General features: G+C 44.0%; 1 protein-coding gene across 1 annotated transcript in view; it reads right to left on the bottom strand.

Moving 5' to 3' along the window:
* Window positions 1–17,920, bottom strand: part of LOC146172381 (piwi-like protein 1) — a 197,773-nt gene that overhangs the window by 173,990 nt on the left and 5,863 nt on the right. Inside the window, exon 2 of the mRNA XM_084585935.1 lies at window positions 6,695–6,961. Within this exon, the coding sequence (XP_084442061.1) occupies window positions 6,695–6,961 (267 nt within the window). The remainder of the gene's footprint in view (window positions 1–6,694; window positions 6,962–17,920) is intronic.

Genomic DNA, 17,920 nt, shown 5'->3' with positions numbered 1-17,920 from the left:
TGTGTCCTTTTCTCTACGAATATATGCACGGGCACAAGTGAATGGAACTCACAGGGCGGGTGGCGTCTTAAATTGATATATTAGAACAAAACGTGCACGAGCTGCAGTCATGCATTTGCTATTGCGCTATTCATCGTGCGGCCGAAAAGTAGTCACGACAATTAAGAGTTGCAAACGAACTGATGAAGTTTCAGTGCAGAATTGTGCAACGCACGTTAGCCGCGAAGGCAATCCGTCGCCGAAGGGTCTACTTGTCGCGCTCAACGCTGCTGCCCATCGCTCTCATATTTGTCCGACCGCAAGAAACATGTGAAAACAGGTGCTATTTTCCTTTTTGTGCCTCGTGGCGAAACCAACCACACCACAGCTTGCAGGAATATTGGGAATTATGCCCGAAAACACAGCAAGCGCTGCGCATCCATGCAGACGACTCGAGCTTTTGCCTACACCACGAAAGTAACTGGATGGATGGATGGAATATAGGAGCGTCTCCTTTGAAATGGGGTGGTAGCAGTAGCTATCATGCTCATTTTTCTCCCTATATCTTAATTATCGATTTAGATTGGTTAACTAAACCATCATGCTATTTATTACATTTTTGTTTCTACATTACTAACATTATGTCACTTCTCTGCTTTTAAGCCACCAATCTTCCTTCAACTGAGGTCATATCGCGCCGAATTTCGATCTCCCGCAGTTCGAGAAATATGCGATCTGCGGACATAATCTTGGTGTCGTTCGAAAGATCGCGATTCAGGCCATTCCTATATCCCGGTTCGTGATCATGAGCGAGCCCACCGAAGCGGAAAACAAAATTGTGTGAAACATGCCCTGCTATTGGACTCCCACCACACGTGAGCAAAAAGCGAGGAGCTTTGGTTGGTTGGTGGCGTTGACTGCTCCCAGTCCGGCGCCATTTTGAAAAGGTCTCTCCTTTAGGCCTAGTCGGCTTAGCGCCGTTCCCTCGTCGTAACCACAACGCGAAATGCGCAATATTGAGATTCACGCTGTTATTAGCCTAAAAAAAAGAAGCGAGAAGGGATAAATGCGCCGGAGAGGCTGCATCGCCACATCTGGTTATCTGCAATCAATGACGAAGCGCCGACGCGGAGTCCGCGATGGCCTGATAACGGCGTAGCATAGCCAGTCGTGCGAGGAGCGGCACGATTTGCCGCGTACGGAACTGTGAGGGTGCAGATGAGCAAGTGCAGCTTTCAACGCCAGGATAGATCGCCATGTGAGGCAGTGCCGCGACCAGCCGCAGCGGCAGTCGCGAAACAGCGTCCCGCGAAACATAGAGAAGTTTGCGCGGAATCCCAAATCTTGTCGAAATAAACTTTCTTCTAAATGCTACACGGTGCAAGATGAGCAATGGTCGCTTATCACTAGTTGCAGGCCGACTGCGTTTACTGCATGAACGTGAGAATGGCGATCGCGCGCCAGAACTTGGCACCAACTTTTGCAGAGGTCACGATGCAAACGCACTCGTCTTGGTGGCGGCCTCCGGACCATGCGTTCCGTTCGCCGGAAATTTCATTCTGAGGGCAAATTGTATCGATGGGAAATGATGCATTGGCATCGGGAGCTAGTCAGAATCAACTTTAATGAGCTACTGTCAGCTTTGGTGCTTCAAAAATTTATCAACACGTTTTTCCTCAATTTCTCAAAATTAAAATATTGAGGTCGGTACATGTTTGGAGGAGCGATACCTCTGGTTCTACTTATGATATTGCTATAATTCATTTTGCACCAGAAAGGTAAACTCATGTATAGTGCAAAAATATAAATGAATCTGTGGTATTAAATGAGGAAAGTTTTTAAAAATTTCATGTTTTTTGGAGTGTCAAGGTGGCTTTTTGGTCTCTGAACTTTGACAAGCTGTAACATTGGTTAAAATGGAACCAGGACATTCAATCTTGAATTTTGCATTCTCTGTGTGTTCTAAATTGATTTGATACGTCAATTTTTATTATAACTCCTGTAGTTTTACTGACAGCTCACCTCCAGACAAAGAACATAAAGTGCTCAATATCTTCAGAACTAAATGGCTTACATAAAATTAATATGCATATTTGAAATCAGAACAAAAAGCTGCATAAATGGTGCAACTTTCATCAAAATATACCAGTAAATAAAATATATTGTCTTAAGACCAGGGCCCCCCCCCCCCCCCCCCCCCCCCCTTAAGGAGTCTTCGGGCAGTACTTTTGCAGCGGTGTCGGCGTAGTCATTGCCCGTGATGCCGCAGTGAACAGGTAACCACTGTAGCACAATGCGGTGACTCGGGTCATAGGCCTCAGAGTGCAGCTTATTTAAATCAATGACGAGCTCTTCCTGAATTCTTGATGACTTAAGCAAATTGTAGTGCAGCGCGACAATCACTGAAGATAACCTCCTGAATATTTCAAGAGTGCTACATTTCATTCTGAGAAGATGCATGTTTAGAAATCTTAAAAATGGTTATAGAGACATGCGTATATATTGAAATTTCCCCTTACAAATCGAATACAAATATGGGGGAAAAAATGCCTTCGTATATTGAATATGATCGGTTGAAAAAAAAAACGGAAGATTTAAAGATAGCAAATGCTTTTCATCTTGTACATTTCAAAATGCACGTGGTATCTGCAAACAACTAGAATTGCACAGAAGGGCATACCCTACTGAAAACTGCAGAATAAATTTTATACAGGATTCCATACACATTCACATTGCTGCTACATACAAAAAACTTGCCAATTTGGCCTTTAAGGAGGGACCCGGGTCTTTGCAGCCGAAAATCGGTCAGAAAATGGGATTTTCAATCTTCTCGCTTTCGCGATTCTGAGATCTTTCCGCAGCTATCTCCGAAGTTTCGTTGAAAAATATCGCCTAATTTGCGTGTTACAGCATTCCAAAGACGAGAATCTGCGCGTATAGCCCTTTAAACTGAGGTCAAATTGCGCCGAATTTCGATCTCCCGCAGTTCGAGGAATACGCGATCCGCGGGCATAATCTTGGTGTCGTTTAAAAGATCGCGATTCAGGCCATTCCTATATCTCGGTTGGTGACCATGAGCGAGCCCACCGAAGCGGAAAACAAAGGAATAAAATTGCGTGAAACACACCCTGCTATTAGACTTCCATCGCACGTGAGCAAAAGGCGAGCTCTGGTTGGCTGGCGGCATCGACTGCTCGCGGTCCGGCGCCATTTTGAAAAGGTCTCTCCTTTAGGCCCAGTCGGCCTAGCGCCGTTCCCTCATCATAACCACAACGCGAAATGCGCAATATTGAGATTCACGCTTTGTTATTAGCCTAAAAAAAGTAGTGAGAGGAGATAACCGCGCCGGGGATGCTGCATCGCCGCATCTGGTTATCTGCAATCAATAACGAAGCGCCGACGCTCCGCGTCGAGTCCGCGATGGCCTGATAACGGCGTAGCATAGCCGGTCGTGCTCAGTGCGATAGCGAGGAGCGGCACGATCTGCCGCGTACGGAACCATGAGGGTGCAGATGAGCAAGTGCAGCTTTCAACGCCGGGATAGATCGCCCTGTGAGGCAGTGCTGCGACCAGCCGCAGCGGCAGTCGCGAAGCAGCGTCCCGCGACACGCGGAACATAGAGAAGGTTGCGCGGAATTCAAAATCTTGACGAAATAAACTTTCTTCTGAATGCTACGCGGTGCAAGACGAGCAGCGGTCGCTTATCACTAGTTGCAGGCCGACTGCGTTTACTGCATGAACGTGAGAATAGCGATCGCGCGCCAGAACTTGGCACCAACTTTTGCAGAGGTCACGATGCAAACGCACTCGTCTTGGTGGCGGCCTCCGGACCATGCGTTCCGTTCGCCGTAAATTTCATTCTTTGAGGGCGAATTATATCGACGGGAAATGATGCATTGGCATCAGAAGCTAGTCAGAACCAACTTTAATGAGTTACTGTTAGCTTTGGTGCTTCAAAAATTTATCAACACGTTTTTCCTCAATTTCTCAGAATCAAAATATTGAGGACGGTACATGTTTGGAGGTGCGATATTTCTGGTTCTACTTATGGTATTGCTATAACTCATTTTGCACCAGAAAGGTAAACTCATGTACAGTGCAAAAATATAAATGAATTTGTGGTACTTAATGTGGAAAGTTTTTAAAAATTTCATGTTTTCTGGAGTGTCAAGGTGGCTTTTTGGTCTGTGAACTTTGACAAGTTGTAACTTTGGTTAAAATGGAACCAGGACCTTCAATCTTGATTTTTGCATTCTCTGTGTGTTCTAAATTGATTTGATACGTCAGGTTTTATTATAGTATTATAGCTCCTGTAGTTTTACTGACAGCTCACCTCCAAACAAAGAACATAAAGTGCTTGATCTCTTCAGAACTAAATGGCTTACATAAAATTAATGTGCATATTTGAAATCAGCACAAAAAGCTGCATAAATGGTGCAACTTTCATCAAAATCTACCAGTAAATAAAAAATATTGTCTTAAGACCAGGGTCCCCTCTTAAGGGCCAGAATCATGCTCAAATGAACCGAAAGCTTGAATTGCTGTATGGGCCTGGGAGACTGGTGAAAACTGTTTGCATTATGATTTTATCTAAACACCTGCACAACAGTTGTCTGCGTCCTATATGAAGCCCAAATGAGAATGGCGTTTTTCCACAATTTTTATCATGTGCTTCGCTTTGCACACACTGTCGAGAAAGCCTCTGCTACATTATTTTGCAGTGCAATGCGGTAGCTGCAGTCCCTCTTCGTAAAAACGCCAGTGTCTTGTGGATCCTTCACCGCACAACGCGGGGAACTGCGGTGAATTCGAAAACTTTCGGTGCATCAGTAACTTTCAAAAATTCATAAAAATCCGAATGTCAGTTTTTTCTAACCTTATATAAACCTAATAACAAACATATTCAATTTGTAATCACAATTTAAAATATTCACACACCCCTAAAAAAGTGCTCTCCAAGAAATAAGCTGCGGAAGAAAGGGTGCTTTCTAGAAGGAATCATGGGGAACGACTTGGAGGCCAAGTTTTTCCCATGAAACGCAGCTATGAAAAAGAATAGCGTTATTGCAAAAAGTCTGTCTTGACCCATCATTAACCCTTTTGCTGTTGCGTGTTTCTAGCCATGGCAGACCCCTAGTGTTTGCTTGGTTTAGAGATTACGAAGGATTGAGCAGGGTAAGCAGTTTGGAGCAGAATGGAGCAAATGAAGCAGCACTTCCACCCCTGTAACAGACTTCGTTGATACCATAAAGAGATTCTACACTAAAAATATTGAATAACTGTCTACCAGCAGAGATTTACACTGCTTTTTCGTACATCCCTTTCCCAACACCTAATCATATTTTGGTTGCTGCTCTCACGGCTTCCAGCACTGGCTAGCAAAAGAAAAAAAAACAGCCTGTACACAGATAAAAAAAAAGCAGAAATCCTCCATGGAAGCTTTCTACGGCTTCTTCAACAACACCATTATGGAATAAACCATATCAGTAAGCAAGCTTTCCATTGCGTTGAGAAAAACATTGCACACCTAAAATAAGATGTTCTGCCCCTCTAAGCCTACCCCTGTACATTTGTTCCATAAAAAGCGGTACCATCACCAGCAGTAGAAATGCTCCATTATTTTTGTCACACTGTGCCAGGTCAAAGAGGACACAAAATAGAAATTTGGTTCGGCCTGTACACAGATTACCACATCCAACTGAAAACAAAGCTTTTAAGAGCCAGAAAAGGCCTAAAAATGCAATACAGGCACTGCCACCATTGGCCCATTTCACAGGCAAACTGTAGTGTTAAGACATAGTTCTAGGGCCGAGGGAAAGTTCAAATTGCACAACCATGTCGTGAGTTTGAATCCAATATTGTAGCTTTCAGCAATAAATGCATCCTAGTGCAGGGCAAGCATCATACATCCAGAAGGAGCACCATGGAATGGATTTCTACAGAAGAAAAGAAAAACTGAATGGCGTTACCCTTAGTGTCCATTTAATTTTTCAGTTTGCATGGTGCACTTCCTGCACTATGCTCTCTGGAATAAAATAAAAAAAAAAAAAAAAGAGTGCGGCCTTGTTGGCTGCCAGTTTTGTTGATGCTTGATGAAGTCCCCTTGCTTCATCACAGTGCAAGTAAGGGGCAGTAAAACAAGCACAGTGATCAGCGGCGGCAACAACTACGAGGTTCTATACTCTCTGCCTGCGAGAAATAGCTGGGCTAGAATCTCTTTTCCTCCCTGTTGCTATGCTTTTACTATGCTAGGCTACCAAAATCACTTCAAGGAGGTGGAACACACACACACGCCTGAACTCCAATTTAGCACCTCATATAGTAGTGCTTTCACACTAAAAGCTAACCTGGTGCAGAATGGAGCTACTGTTTCAGCAGCTTCAAACTCTTGCCAATGATACCCCACTTCATTTCAGGGACACATGCACAACAGTGCACATGAAAAACAATATTTTAAAATGATGTACAACAGGCAGTCAGCAACAAGCCACATCGTTCCATGCTGAATTATGGCCAAGTGCACCTGCACAGACTTCATTTTCCAAGGGCTAATTAAATGAAAGCACCGGATTACCAGCCAAAGATGAACATAGAGCAAACAACATACGGCTCTCTCACCCGAGACCACTTTTGACATTCACAAATTCACTCGCGCGCAAGACCAGCATCAGAAGCGCACACCTAGATGAAAGCTCTAATTCGAAAAGCTCCTTACGCCACCAGATGAACGGCCAGAGTCACCAGATGAACGGCCTGAGTCACCAGATAAGCGGCCTGAGTCCTGGGTAGGAGAAGCAGCAAGAGGGGAAGCGGGTGGGGCAGCAGGTGGGGCAGCGGGAGGAAGAACAGAAGTAACAGTAGGAGGGGCATCATCCCCTCCCTCTGAGCCCGGACGTCTTGATGTTTGTTGCAAAGCTGCCCTGAGTAGTGCACCACGGCCTCCACGGCCGCAACCAGCATAAGGTTCATCCTCCTGGGAGGCCTGCACATGAAATGGAGGAAATTGGTCACACAAATAGACAGTGCTGAAATCTCAATTCCCAATACTCTTGAAAGATGGAGTCAAATTGCCACTCGCATAGCTAGAAGAGCCCCCACAACCTTGGAACCAGCACCACAGATGATGCATTTCTACAGCACGGCACAGAGATGTTATACATGTAGCCCATATGATTATCGAGCAGTCAACAGAGTCAATAGAACAGCTGTCAACTTGACTGATGTTCAAAAAGGTAGGGTTAAGGTTTATGGAGTTTAATGCCCCGGAGCAGTCTCAGGCTATGAGGGGCACCGTAGTGGAGGGATCCGGAAACTTCAACCACCTAGCGCACTGACATCGCACAGCACACGGACGCCTAGTTCTTCACCTCCATTTAAAGCACACACACAATGTCAAACTAACAATGCCCAGCACAACAGCGCTCATTGAAGCATTAGATGTCAGAACTGCCCAGAGCACACGTTTGGTCGTTCTAGAGGAGAATTTTTGCCCTCTGTACAAGTAAAAATACAAAGCCAATGCAGCCAGGTATACAATGTGACAACCACACAGGGCACTCAAACAGTATTCCACACAGATATGCAATTACAACATATCTAGACAAAGTCAGTATTCCTGCATTATAAATTTTAATATTTATGACGCTTTGTTTTAATGTAAAAAAAAAAAAATAGAAAGCACTAGTAGTAAATACTGCTTTAGAGTATGAATACCAAACCTCTCAATAACCATTAACTGTCATGTAAGCCGCAGCAGATATTTGAATTTACTTAAGGGGGGACGCGGGTCTTAAACTGGTCAAAAATGGGCGAAAAATTGATTTTGAGAAAAATGCATTTTCGGAATGTCTGTACCTTTGAGCACTAGCCTTCAAAATATCAACACTGAATTCGATCGGGAAATGCGGTAAAATCGACTTTTAAAACGCCACGGGAGCCTCGAAGTGGCCAAAAAAGGGGTGAAAATTGTTCGAACTTCCCGCGCGCGCCGCGGGTGAAGCAGCCGGCTGGCCGCCGCCATCTTGGACTTGTTTTGAAGCTTGTTTCTTTGTGCGCATTTTGCGACATCTCCAAATGACGTCGCTCAAACAGAACGACCACCGTCGCGGGTTTTCCGAAAGCCGTTTCCGGTCCGTTGATTGGCTGGAGCGCGCGCTAGCGAAGCGAGCCCCTCGTCTCGCGCTTCCCATTGGCCAGCGCGACTGACGCCATTTTTTTTTGTTTGTTTGTTTTTAACGTTCTTCGTCGCGGCTGCTGCTTCGCTCGTTTATGATGCGTTTTCGCGATCGTTATCAGTCGTTCCCGCAGCCGGTGCTGGTCTTTAGACGTAGCTCGGTAGACGTAGCCGTATCAGGAGTGTATTGAAAACGGAAGCGCCTAGCGAGTGCGCGTCGAAGAACGAGTGCGGCGGCGCGCTGCCAGGGTCGCGCGGCGTGTGCTCGACCTAGCTGCAGCACGTCCGGCGGCATATAATCGTTTGCGAGCGGTTCAGAGGCATCAAAGATAGCATCGATATATTTAACTGTTCAGCTGATACTCATGGTCCTCACCGACGCTACCACTTCGTTGCTTTTTTATCGCGTCGACGACGGGCGAGCCTGTCATCGCGCCGTTGCCCGCGTTCATTTTCCGCGGGCGGCTTCGTTTTTTTTTTTTTTTTTTTTTTTTTTTTTTTTTTTTCACATTGTCTAAGTAATCGCGTCGCTGCGCTCAAGGGGTGTGAAAGTTCGAACTTTAGCTCCAGCAAGGGACTCGGCGTGCGGCCCTGCATGCGCTGTACAGCAAAGTAGCAAAGTAGCAAAGTTTCATTCTGCAACATTAGCCAATTTATTAGGTCATTTCAGTATGCCGCTGTGCTTCAGCCTTAAACTTTGTGCAGGTTTATTAATAGTGCAAGACCGTTTTATCGCAATTTTGAGTATCTGTTTGCCTTGAAGGGCACTACCACAGGCATATGAAGTTGTAAATAAAGCTTCTCCCGCTGGTTCTAGTGGCGGTATATTTAGACTTTGTGGCAAGCTTTTACCAGTATTTGGGGAGGGTACTGTTATATGTTTAGTATATAGCCTTCCTCATAAAGAACAAAGCCTCAACGATTCCATTTATATTACCATAGCTGCAGTGTAGCAAAAGTTAAAGGTTGTCTCAAAATGCAAATACGTTTTTCTCAGTGCTGTTTCTGGACACTGCATTCAGCCTTACTGTGCTTTTTCTCTACATTGTCGCCGAGTGACAATGAAAAATTTAGCACCACTGCAGTCATATTGAAAAGATCAGGGGGTGATCCAACACTTACATCACTCTATCGAGATTTTTTCAAATTGCCAATAAAATAATATTGCATGTCAAAAAATTTTGCTGATTTCCTAATGGCATACACTACCTTGGCCATGGGGTATTGGTGATAGTTTCAGTTTTAGTTCACATATTCAAAATCCAAAGACAGTTTTGGAAATGGGAAGAGCATGCCATTTTTGGTGAGAAATATCACAGTGAGGCTACTGATTGTTCAAGTTATAATATGTGGTCAAACTTCAAATGCCGTTTTCTCAGTTTCATATTTTTGGTCGATCTCTACAGTCTTACGCAGGGTTTTGATAACTTCTTTTTAGTTCACACAAATAACTTTGGTACCATTTTCTTCAGAGAGAAATGAAGTACCCGATGACATTTTTAGTTTTTTAGTTTAGGCAATGGATAAATGTCAATTTGAGATTAGCTTAATGAGTTCGTTTCAAATAATGCAGCCTTTTACTCTCACCATAATATGTGAGAATGACATGTCTTTTTGAGGAAAACGAAGGATGTCATCGGGTATGGGAAGACTTTGGCTATCAATCTATGTAATTAAAAGCAACGAAATGCAATGAGAAAGTTCATTAAAGCTGCGTAAGAAATTCACTAATTATGCTCTTGACTTTGTTAGATAACTTTTGATCTAATACCACCAGCTCAATTGTAATTACATTTTTGAAATCAGGAGAGAAAACCACATCTGTGTGCAAAGTTTCGTGAGATTCTAGCCATAACTAAAAAAGTTAGTTTTAAGACCCTCGTCCCCCCTTAAGGGTGAGAACTTTCACTCTCAAATGAACTGCTAAGTGACAATACAAATCATGCAACACTGGTGCAGAACGCTGCAGTGAACAGTTGCTGAAGCAGCGGGACCGAATGACACATGCTAAAGGGACAGTCTATTGACTTTTTCAACCTTTCTTTTTTCTTGCATGATTAGAAAGCTCCATGCTGAAATAAACACCCTGCTGCAGAGCTAAGCAATGCAGCAGAGTAATAAAACTTTTTTTTACCATACGGTAGTCTCGTTTTCTAATGGCATACTGCATCTGCAAACCCCCGACATCACTGACATGATCTACAGTTAAGTACAGTAACTCAGTCATGGCGACTGACGTGCCGGCTAGGTCGCATGCACAGCATGCTAACTAAGTACAGATTTCGTTGCAGCTATAATCGAGAATACTAAGGTAGTCAAACAAAATAAAAAAAAAATTAACAAACTAAGCAAGTCCTGCAACATCTGTAACAATTACCATAGATGCCGACAACAATCATTTTTTCCTACAGCAGCGCTGCCGATGGCGGCGGGCGTTACAGGCATTAGCAGCACCTCGGGTTTAGAGTACTTAAAGCATTTTAAAGGTGAATAAAGCGAGACAAAAATAAAAGCAGCTGTAATTTATATAAGGAGAAAAGTAGGCTGGCTTAAGTACTCTCTACGACGCTGTGTGGCATAATCATGTATATTCACTTCATGGTATCATGGTGGATACCATGTTTTTCAGCAGCAACACAGCACGGTGCCAAAATGCGCTCAAACCCGAGTAATAGGTAGCAGTAAGGAAAACCAGGCAGTAGAAAGATATAGCTCCATACAGACACCTTTTGCTACACACTCATCACACCCGCACTCACATCAGGGAATGATCTTCTAAACCTTATCTCCCTTACTTTCTGCTTTATAATATGGCTTGCTTTTTGTGGTAACGTAAGCATCCAAAAATTATGCGCACAAGCTTCGAGAAAAAAATGTGCTTCTCAAATTCTGAAGCTAAGAGGCTTGTCCTCTGAACAAGAGAAGTAAACCTAATCATAGATAGTGGTCCCCATTCATACCCACAAAAGTAGCTGCATGAAGCCAGAATATAACTCTTCCAATCAAAGATGCCTACAGGAATGGCACACGTGCGCCCTAAACAACAAGCAGGAGGAGTCACCTGCGTCTCTGACAGTGCTTCTACAGGGCAGTCCGACCGCACCTTGACACAGTGTGAACATTTCTACCAAAACAAACTATATTCTAGCACAACAGCCTTAAAATATGAGCTCAAGACCGAGCGTCAGTGACCTTGAAGGAGGAATCTAGCACAAAACTGCTTCTGCCGAGCCATTCAAAGAATGGCAACTTAAATTTTAAGCTTTCAGCAGATGCATGTGATGAAAACAAATTATACAATATTTCCACACTAAACAGAAGCACACGAGTTGCAAGCCAACCCAAGTGCACACTTGTAACTTTTTGCTAGGCCATGTGCAAATGGTTGCAAGGTATAGCTTGTAGATATCTGTTACAATACTGCACACTAATAAAACAGTAGTTTGGGCGAGTGGCAATCTATAACACAAAAACGGAACAGCATCGCAACAAGGCCGAGAAAACCGCTAGCGTCTCTCATCCTTGCGTAGTTCTGTGTCCCCCGTACACAGATGCTGTAGCACTAACAGGAAAAGCAAGAGGATCAAATCAAGCTTCTGATACTCGGGGACAACTTCCAGTGGCACTTAAGTAAAAGCTACAAGAATCAGACAATGCGTCCACAGTGTGCTGCAAGGAATTCTAATTCTAAGGGGGCCAGGACTCTGTCAAGCCCATCAAGCTGTTTTTACAGCTCACAGTCCAGCCCCTCCTTTTCCTGCTAAAATGAAATGAACTTGAATTCCATATACTTGGTTGCGCTGGAAGGAACCTATTGCAAGCGACATCGTTTTGAATGGTGCATCGGAGGACACCTAAAACAAGGTGCAGCACCATCAACTGCTAAAAACTTATTAAAAAAAATAGAAAAGTAATATCCATTTCTAGGAAATTTTGGCTACTGCTTTACACTAGTGCACCAGCCCTGCTGGGTGTACTCAGGCAGTTTATTATGGATGGATTCTTATGTGAACAGGAGCTTTTTTTTTTTTTAACAGGTTCATAAAATGCTGATGTCGCTCTAAATTGATAACCTGTAAAGAGGGTCTTCTAAAGCACTACTAGAGATCATGCGGATGGAGTTATATTTAGTGGCCCGATTTTTTTTTTATTACTGGACCTCAGAATGCGTGAGCTCCAAATATGCAATTCGACAGGGAGTGAGTGCTACGAAGTCACAAGTCACTCGTAATCCCACTGTGACAAGCCCAATGTCATCTTGGCACTTCTCAGCAGGAAGTGCCAATTCTTGCCAAACTCTTAGAATGCATTGTCTCTTCTGACTGAAATCACTCACTCGCAGAAGTCTTGCTGTGAGATGTGGAAACGTTACAATGCTGACCACTATTGCTCGACGACTTAAAACTTCTATAATATAAAACTACTAAAATCTGTCTGCGATTGCCAGTTAATCGATATTGCAGAAACGCAATGTGGTCAGATCGTCGGGTTCTGCTGAAAACAAGCTTGCGAGTGAGACTAGGTTCCCTTTGGGTATACATCTGCCACACGCAGTGAAATTTTGTGCATTTTTCTCTAAATGGGTCATCCCCACCGTGGTGGAGCAGTGGTTAAGATGCCCGACCACTGTGCCAGAGTAACCGGGTTCGAACCTGACCGCCGCCAGCTGCATTTCAATGGAGGCAAGTGGCACCTGTGTACTGGGTGATGCCAGTGCATGTTCTCCACTACGGCAACTCTCACAGTCTGAGTAGTTTTGGGATGTTAAACCCTACGAACCAACCAACCAAATGGGTAGCAAAAATTAGTGGTTTATGCAATTAACAAATTTAGTGCTCACTTGGCTACATAACGAAGCAGACGACACCCACGGTCGAGCCACACCCAGGCCCAGTCAGCAATAGCATCACTTGCTTTCAAATGCAATTAGCAGCTTTTTACGCCTTGTTGAAGTGTAAAATCTATCATATGAGTAATACAAGCTACCACGGTTTTGAGCTACAACTTATTTTTGAGAGGAAAATTGCCTGTTCGCTCATATGTGAACCACCTGGCAGGCTGCTCTGCCGTTTCATTCTGTTCAGAGATGACAAGAAAAGTGAAAGTATGCCGTCACTACCATGTCATCTGCTTAAGGCCAATCAGCATTCCTAACAGAATGCAAACCGAAAAAGTTCTGTAATACTGCCCCTGGTACAGTTTGTAGGAACAAATTATCACACAAGTGTCTAGCTTGCATGCAAGTGTGAAAAAAATAAAACAAGCCATTGCTTTTGTGCAAATATGCTGCACAAAACAATGGGTACGCTTGATTTTCAGTTCCAGGCAGCCCAGACTACATGCTGGTAAGTGTCTGGCATTCCATTTTCCTCTGGCAGCCCAGAAGTCTGCTCACCAATATAGCTCTAGGGCTGGTGGCCCTACTGGGTTAGACTCAGAGAGCACTCCGAGTACTTCTAGTGTTTCTGCAGGCAAACTCCATAGCTGGTGTCTAATCAGCTGCAAGACATTTGAATCTTGCATGCTGGATTTCTTGTCTTGAATTTCACTACACACGTAAGCATCCAGAGCCCCGAGCATGGACTGCTTGTCCGTACTGTCCAGAACTTCACCATTTTTGTTTGTTTTTTTAGCGCACAAGTCTGAAAGCGTCGCAAGCGAACCACTTTATACTGGAGCAACTAATGCTTGTTTTAAATATTTTTGCAAATACTCTCGTCTGCTTTCAAGTGAAGTGAGCTGGGCCCTTTGAAGAACTTTGCGAGCAGCAACAGCAAGCGAACCCTGCCAAACTGAGTTCCGTAAAACACTTCACATTCAGGTTCATCGTGCTTCATTTGCGAAAAGCACAGATTGATTTCAACCACTGTTATCTCATCTTTAGTATTACATGCACTCCAAAAGATAAACGCAAGTGCAATGTCACTGCAATAGAACCATGTCATGGGACTAATGGTTGGCGTCGTCTGCTAAAATGCTAAAAGCAAATGATGGAGAAAGCTTGCAAGGCCATGTGACCACAACGCTAATTCCAGTCAGCAAGTAGTCCGGGACTGGAAAATCGAATGTACCCAGTATGCACTCTCCTGCTGAACCACAATAATTCTGGTCTGAGACTTCCACATGCAGGGAGAACATCTAGCTGGGTCTAAAAGAACTACCTCATGACAGGGGTGCAACAGCTGAAATAGGATATGTAGCAATTTTTGGAGCAGTAAAATCCATATTTGGAGCAGCACATAGAAAAAAAAAACTGCACTTTGCAGCACAAATTCAAACTTCAAGCCCTGAAACTGGAACAAACCTTACTTTCGGCGGAAAAAAAAAAAAAAATGGAGATGCAAACACCGAACTGTATAGGTATGAATGTGATCAAAAGGAAATCTAGCAAGGGCAACCTATCACTAATCAGCCCCTAGCAATCGCGCGACGCTGCCGCCAACGTTTGTCGTTGTCACTGGTGCATACCGCACGAAGCGACGGGGCTCAGCGACAGAGAGGCGCGTTTTTAGCGTTGCTCTGTTACCGCCGCCTCGTCATCCGGTCAAGGGGAGCGCAATCACGCTAGTATATCACATTTCTAACACAAAACAGCATGAAGTACGATAAAACACTGATGAAATTTCTTGTAACGCATCGCGTTTTAAAGGGTCACAGCGCAGTGGTGCGCTACTACACTGCGATGCCGACTTGCATTGCAAGCAGCGACTTTCTCCTGCTCCTTTCGAAAGTGAACAATATCTAGCCATACTAGCCTTTTTTTTTTCTTTTACTACCCTTCCAAGCTTTCACCAAATTGTCTCGATGCACTCATATATACACTGATCAGAGGATGTGAACGCATGCAGACACCAGGTGTTCGCCCAAACCGGACTATGGAAAACAAAACTGATTCAAAAGCAAACATAAAAAAAAAAAGCCAAAGAAACGAAAGGCGAAAGAAGAAATGCCGAAAGCAGATAATAAAACAAGTCGTAAGTAAAAAAAAAGAACAGGAGCGAGGAGCGTCTTTGGCCCTTGATTTACGCTTTCTAGGGGCTGGTGATGACTGTGGTTTAGACTCAATATTTTGATTAAGGGGGTATGCGATGACTCGGGATATTAGGTTATATATTTTGTGCACAGGGAGACTTTACAGTATTGCAATATTCCAGCACCTGTAAATGTTAATTTTGGCAGACTTGGGCTCCACGGAGTTTGAAATTCAAAATCCAGGACCAAATAAATTTTACAATGTACCACCTCGTTATATTAGCACAAACACAGAAGCCGTAGCTGATGCACCTGTTACACCATCTGACGATGGAAAAGAGTATCAAAGAGGCAACATAACCCCCTTGCTGTACATAAATGGCCCAACAAAATACCGAAAACTTCCAAGAGTGACATAAGAAACTAGAGGTACAATAAAAGCATGCGGCGCTTAAAACACAAGTGTTGATGTATTGCTCCAAAATCAGATATATCACCACAGCCCCTTTGCATTATGGGAATGCTTCGCAGCACAGACTGTGGCCTATACAGTGAGGCATCCGCAAACTCTAGTGGTTCAGCGTATTCGAAGAGCGGAGGAAGCACGTGGATACAAGAGAGACAAAATATGAATACAGACCTGCCAACCCCACAGTGCTAAATCTACTATAGAAGATGCCAAAAAATATCAAGATTCAGTGAAAAATACTAAAACGTTTTTATTACTGAAAATCTCTTTTTAATGACGGAAATCAGAGTAGTCTAAACTAGAGTTCCGAAAAGTAACATAAACATAACTTCAGAAAGACATATTTGAAGTGAAAGGTAGGGAAAGTACTGAGGAGGTTGCTGCTTTTGCCTTCTGAAAGAAGTCCTTGTCGAACACCTGATTGTGACAAACTCCAGACTCCTTGCACTCGACAATTAACCCTTTTGCTGTCACAAACGTGCCATTTCTCTCCGTTGTGCGAGCCACAGAAAGTGCGCCCTCCGTGCGCATGGTTACTTTCGGATGGCTGACCGCACAGGACCTTCGACTGCGGACTGCAGTAATGGCTCTTCTGATTATGAATACGAGCCGAGCTCAGATTCGCACTCTCAAAAAGTATCGAGCAGTGTTTTTTCTTATATTATCCTCATTTATAGGTTTGGTTTGGTTTGTAGGGTTTAACGTCCCAAAGCGACTCAGGCTATGAGAGACGCCGTAGTGGAGGACTCCGGAAATTTCGACCACCTGGGGTTCTTTAACGTGCACTGACAACGCACAGCACACGGGCGCCTTGCTTTTCGCCTCCATCGAAAAGCGGCCGCCGAGGCCGGGATTCGATCCCGCATCCTTGGGAGCAGTAGCCGAGCGCCGTAACCACTGCGCCACCCCGGCGGGGCTATCCTCATTTATAGTCAGGCTGATGATGATGATGGTGATGTTAACAACACCTGCAGAACACTGAAATATGCATATTCCGTTGACTATTAATTGTATAGCAATCATAATCAAAACTAAATCGCTATGCTCGTTCCATGAAACCAAGCCAACATTGGGGGTATGTCATGGCCAGAAACACCAGACAGCGAAATGTTCTAGGCCCTTTTTTGACTTGGAGGAGCAAAACCTGGTGCACGTCTTCTAGACTTCGCTAAATACTCGTTCATACTCTGCGTTACTGCGTGGGAGAGTCAGAATGCCTAACACAACTTCTGAGAATCGAGTAAAACAGCACTACGGGAGACGAAACACGTGAACGACAGACACTGCGCTGTTTAGCGCTGTTTTACTCGATTCTTAACCCAACCAGCCCGTATTTGCCCTCTTCTGTAACTTCCGAGAGCTTATTATGCTTGAAAGTATGCTCAATTTCCTGAAAACTGGCAACAGCGTGCCCTACTCATCTATGAACTCCTGAATGGTTACTTCTATTCGATCAGAAAAGTTGTGAAGAGGCACTCTGCTTGAATAGTGGCTTGGTCCATTTCAGAATTAAAATAGCCACTAATCTTCCCATTAGTGTCAAGGTACTCATCGAATCCTTATTCTTCTTTGTACCGAGATGGAGCAGAATATCCCGATCACCGGCATGCTCAATATACACATCAAGCGGCAGAAAGCGCGCCTTTAGCTTTTGCTATATTTTTGTAGGTACAAAAAAATCCGTTGAATATTTGGGCATGAACACTTGAAAGTACTTCTTGTAGACATCTCACAATCGCACTCGCAGCAACTACACTACCAATACAGTAAGCCAAACTATCAGCCTGACAGCCTCGGCTAGCCGAATATCCAACTATTGAGATGACAATGTAGCCATACTTTATTTAACGAGCATGATCTGATTGGAATAGAGGCATCGACAAGTGATGTGGAAAACAAATAAGATGCACCGCAAAGTACACAGCCTGCTATGAGACAGCGCATGCGACATAAAACCAGCTTGCTCGCGTTTTCGCATGTCTACTCGGTCTAACCCTGCTACCTTTTTTTATTCAACATACAAATCAAGAAAAATTGTAAAATGAGTGTGGGCACTACGATACTCGTAAGAAACCACTGAAAATCAGGCACTTCATGATAAAATCGTAAAACTTGGCAGGTATGTGAGAAGGCGCAAGAACAGCGTGCAGTCATCTCATAATAAAACTAGAAGGCCAGCGACGCCAGTGTAGTGTCTGAAACGCCGAGACTGGCCATACCACGGCGCAGAAAGCTGTCCCCGAGTATGGCAAACTTTTGCGGCTAGTTGGTTTGGTTTGTGGGGTTTAACGTACCAAAGCGACTCTGGCTATGAGAGACAGCGTAGT

Source organism: Amblyomma maculatum, unplaced genomic scaffold (genome assembly GCF_055883805.1).
Source record: "Amblyomma maculatum isolate TAMU_Amacu unplaced genomic scaffold, ASM5588380v1 scaffold_13, whole genome shotgun sequence".
Classification (NCBI taxonomy): domain Eukaryota; kingdom Metazoa; phylum Arthropoda; class Arachnida; order Ixodida; family Ixodidae; genus Amblyomma; species Amblyomma maculatum.
This window is presented reverse-complemented; position numbering and strand designations above follow the sequence as displayed.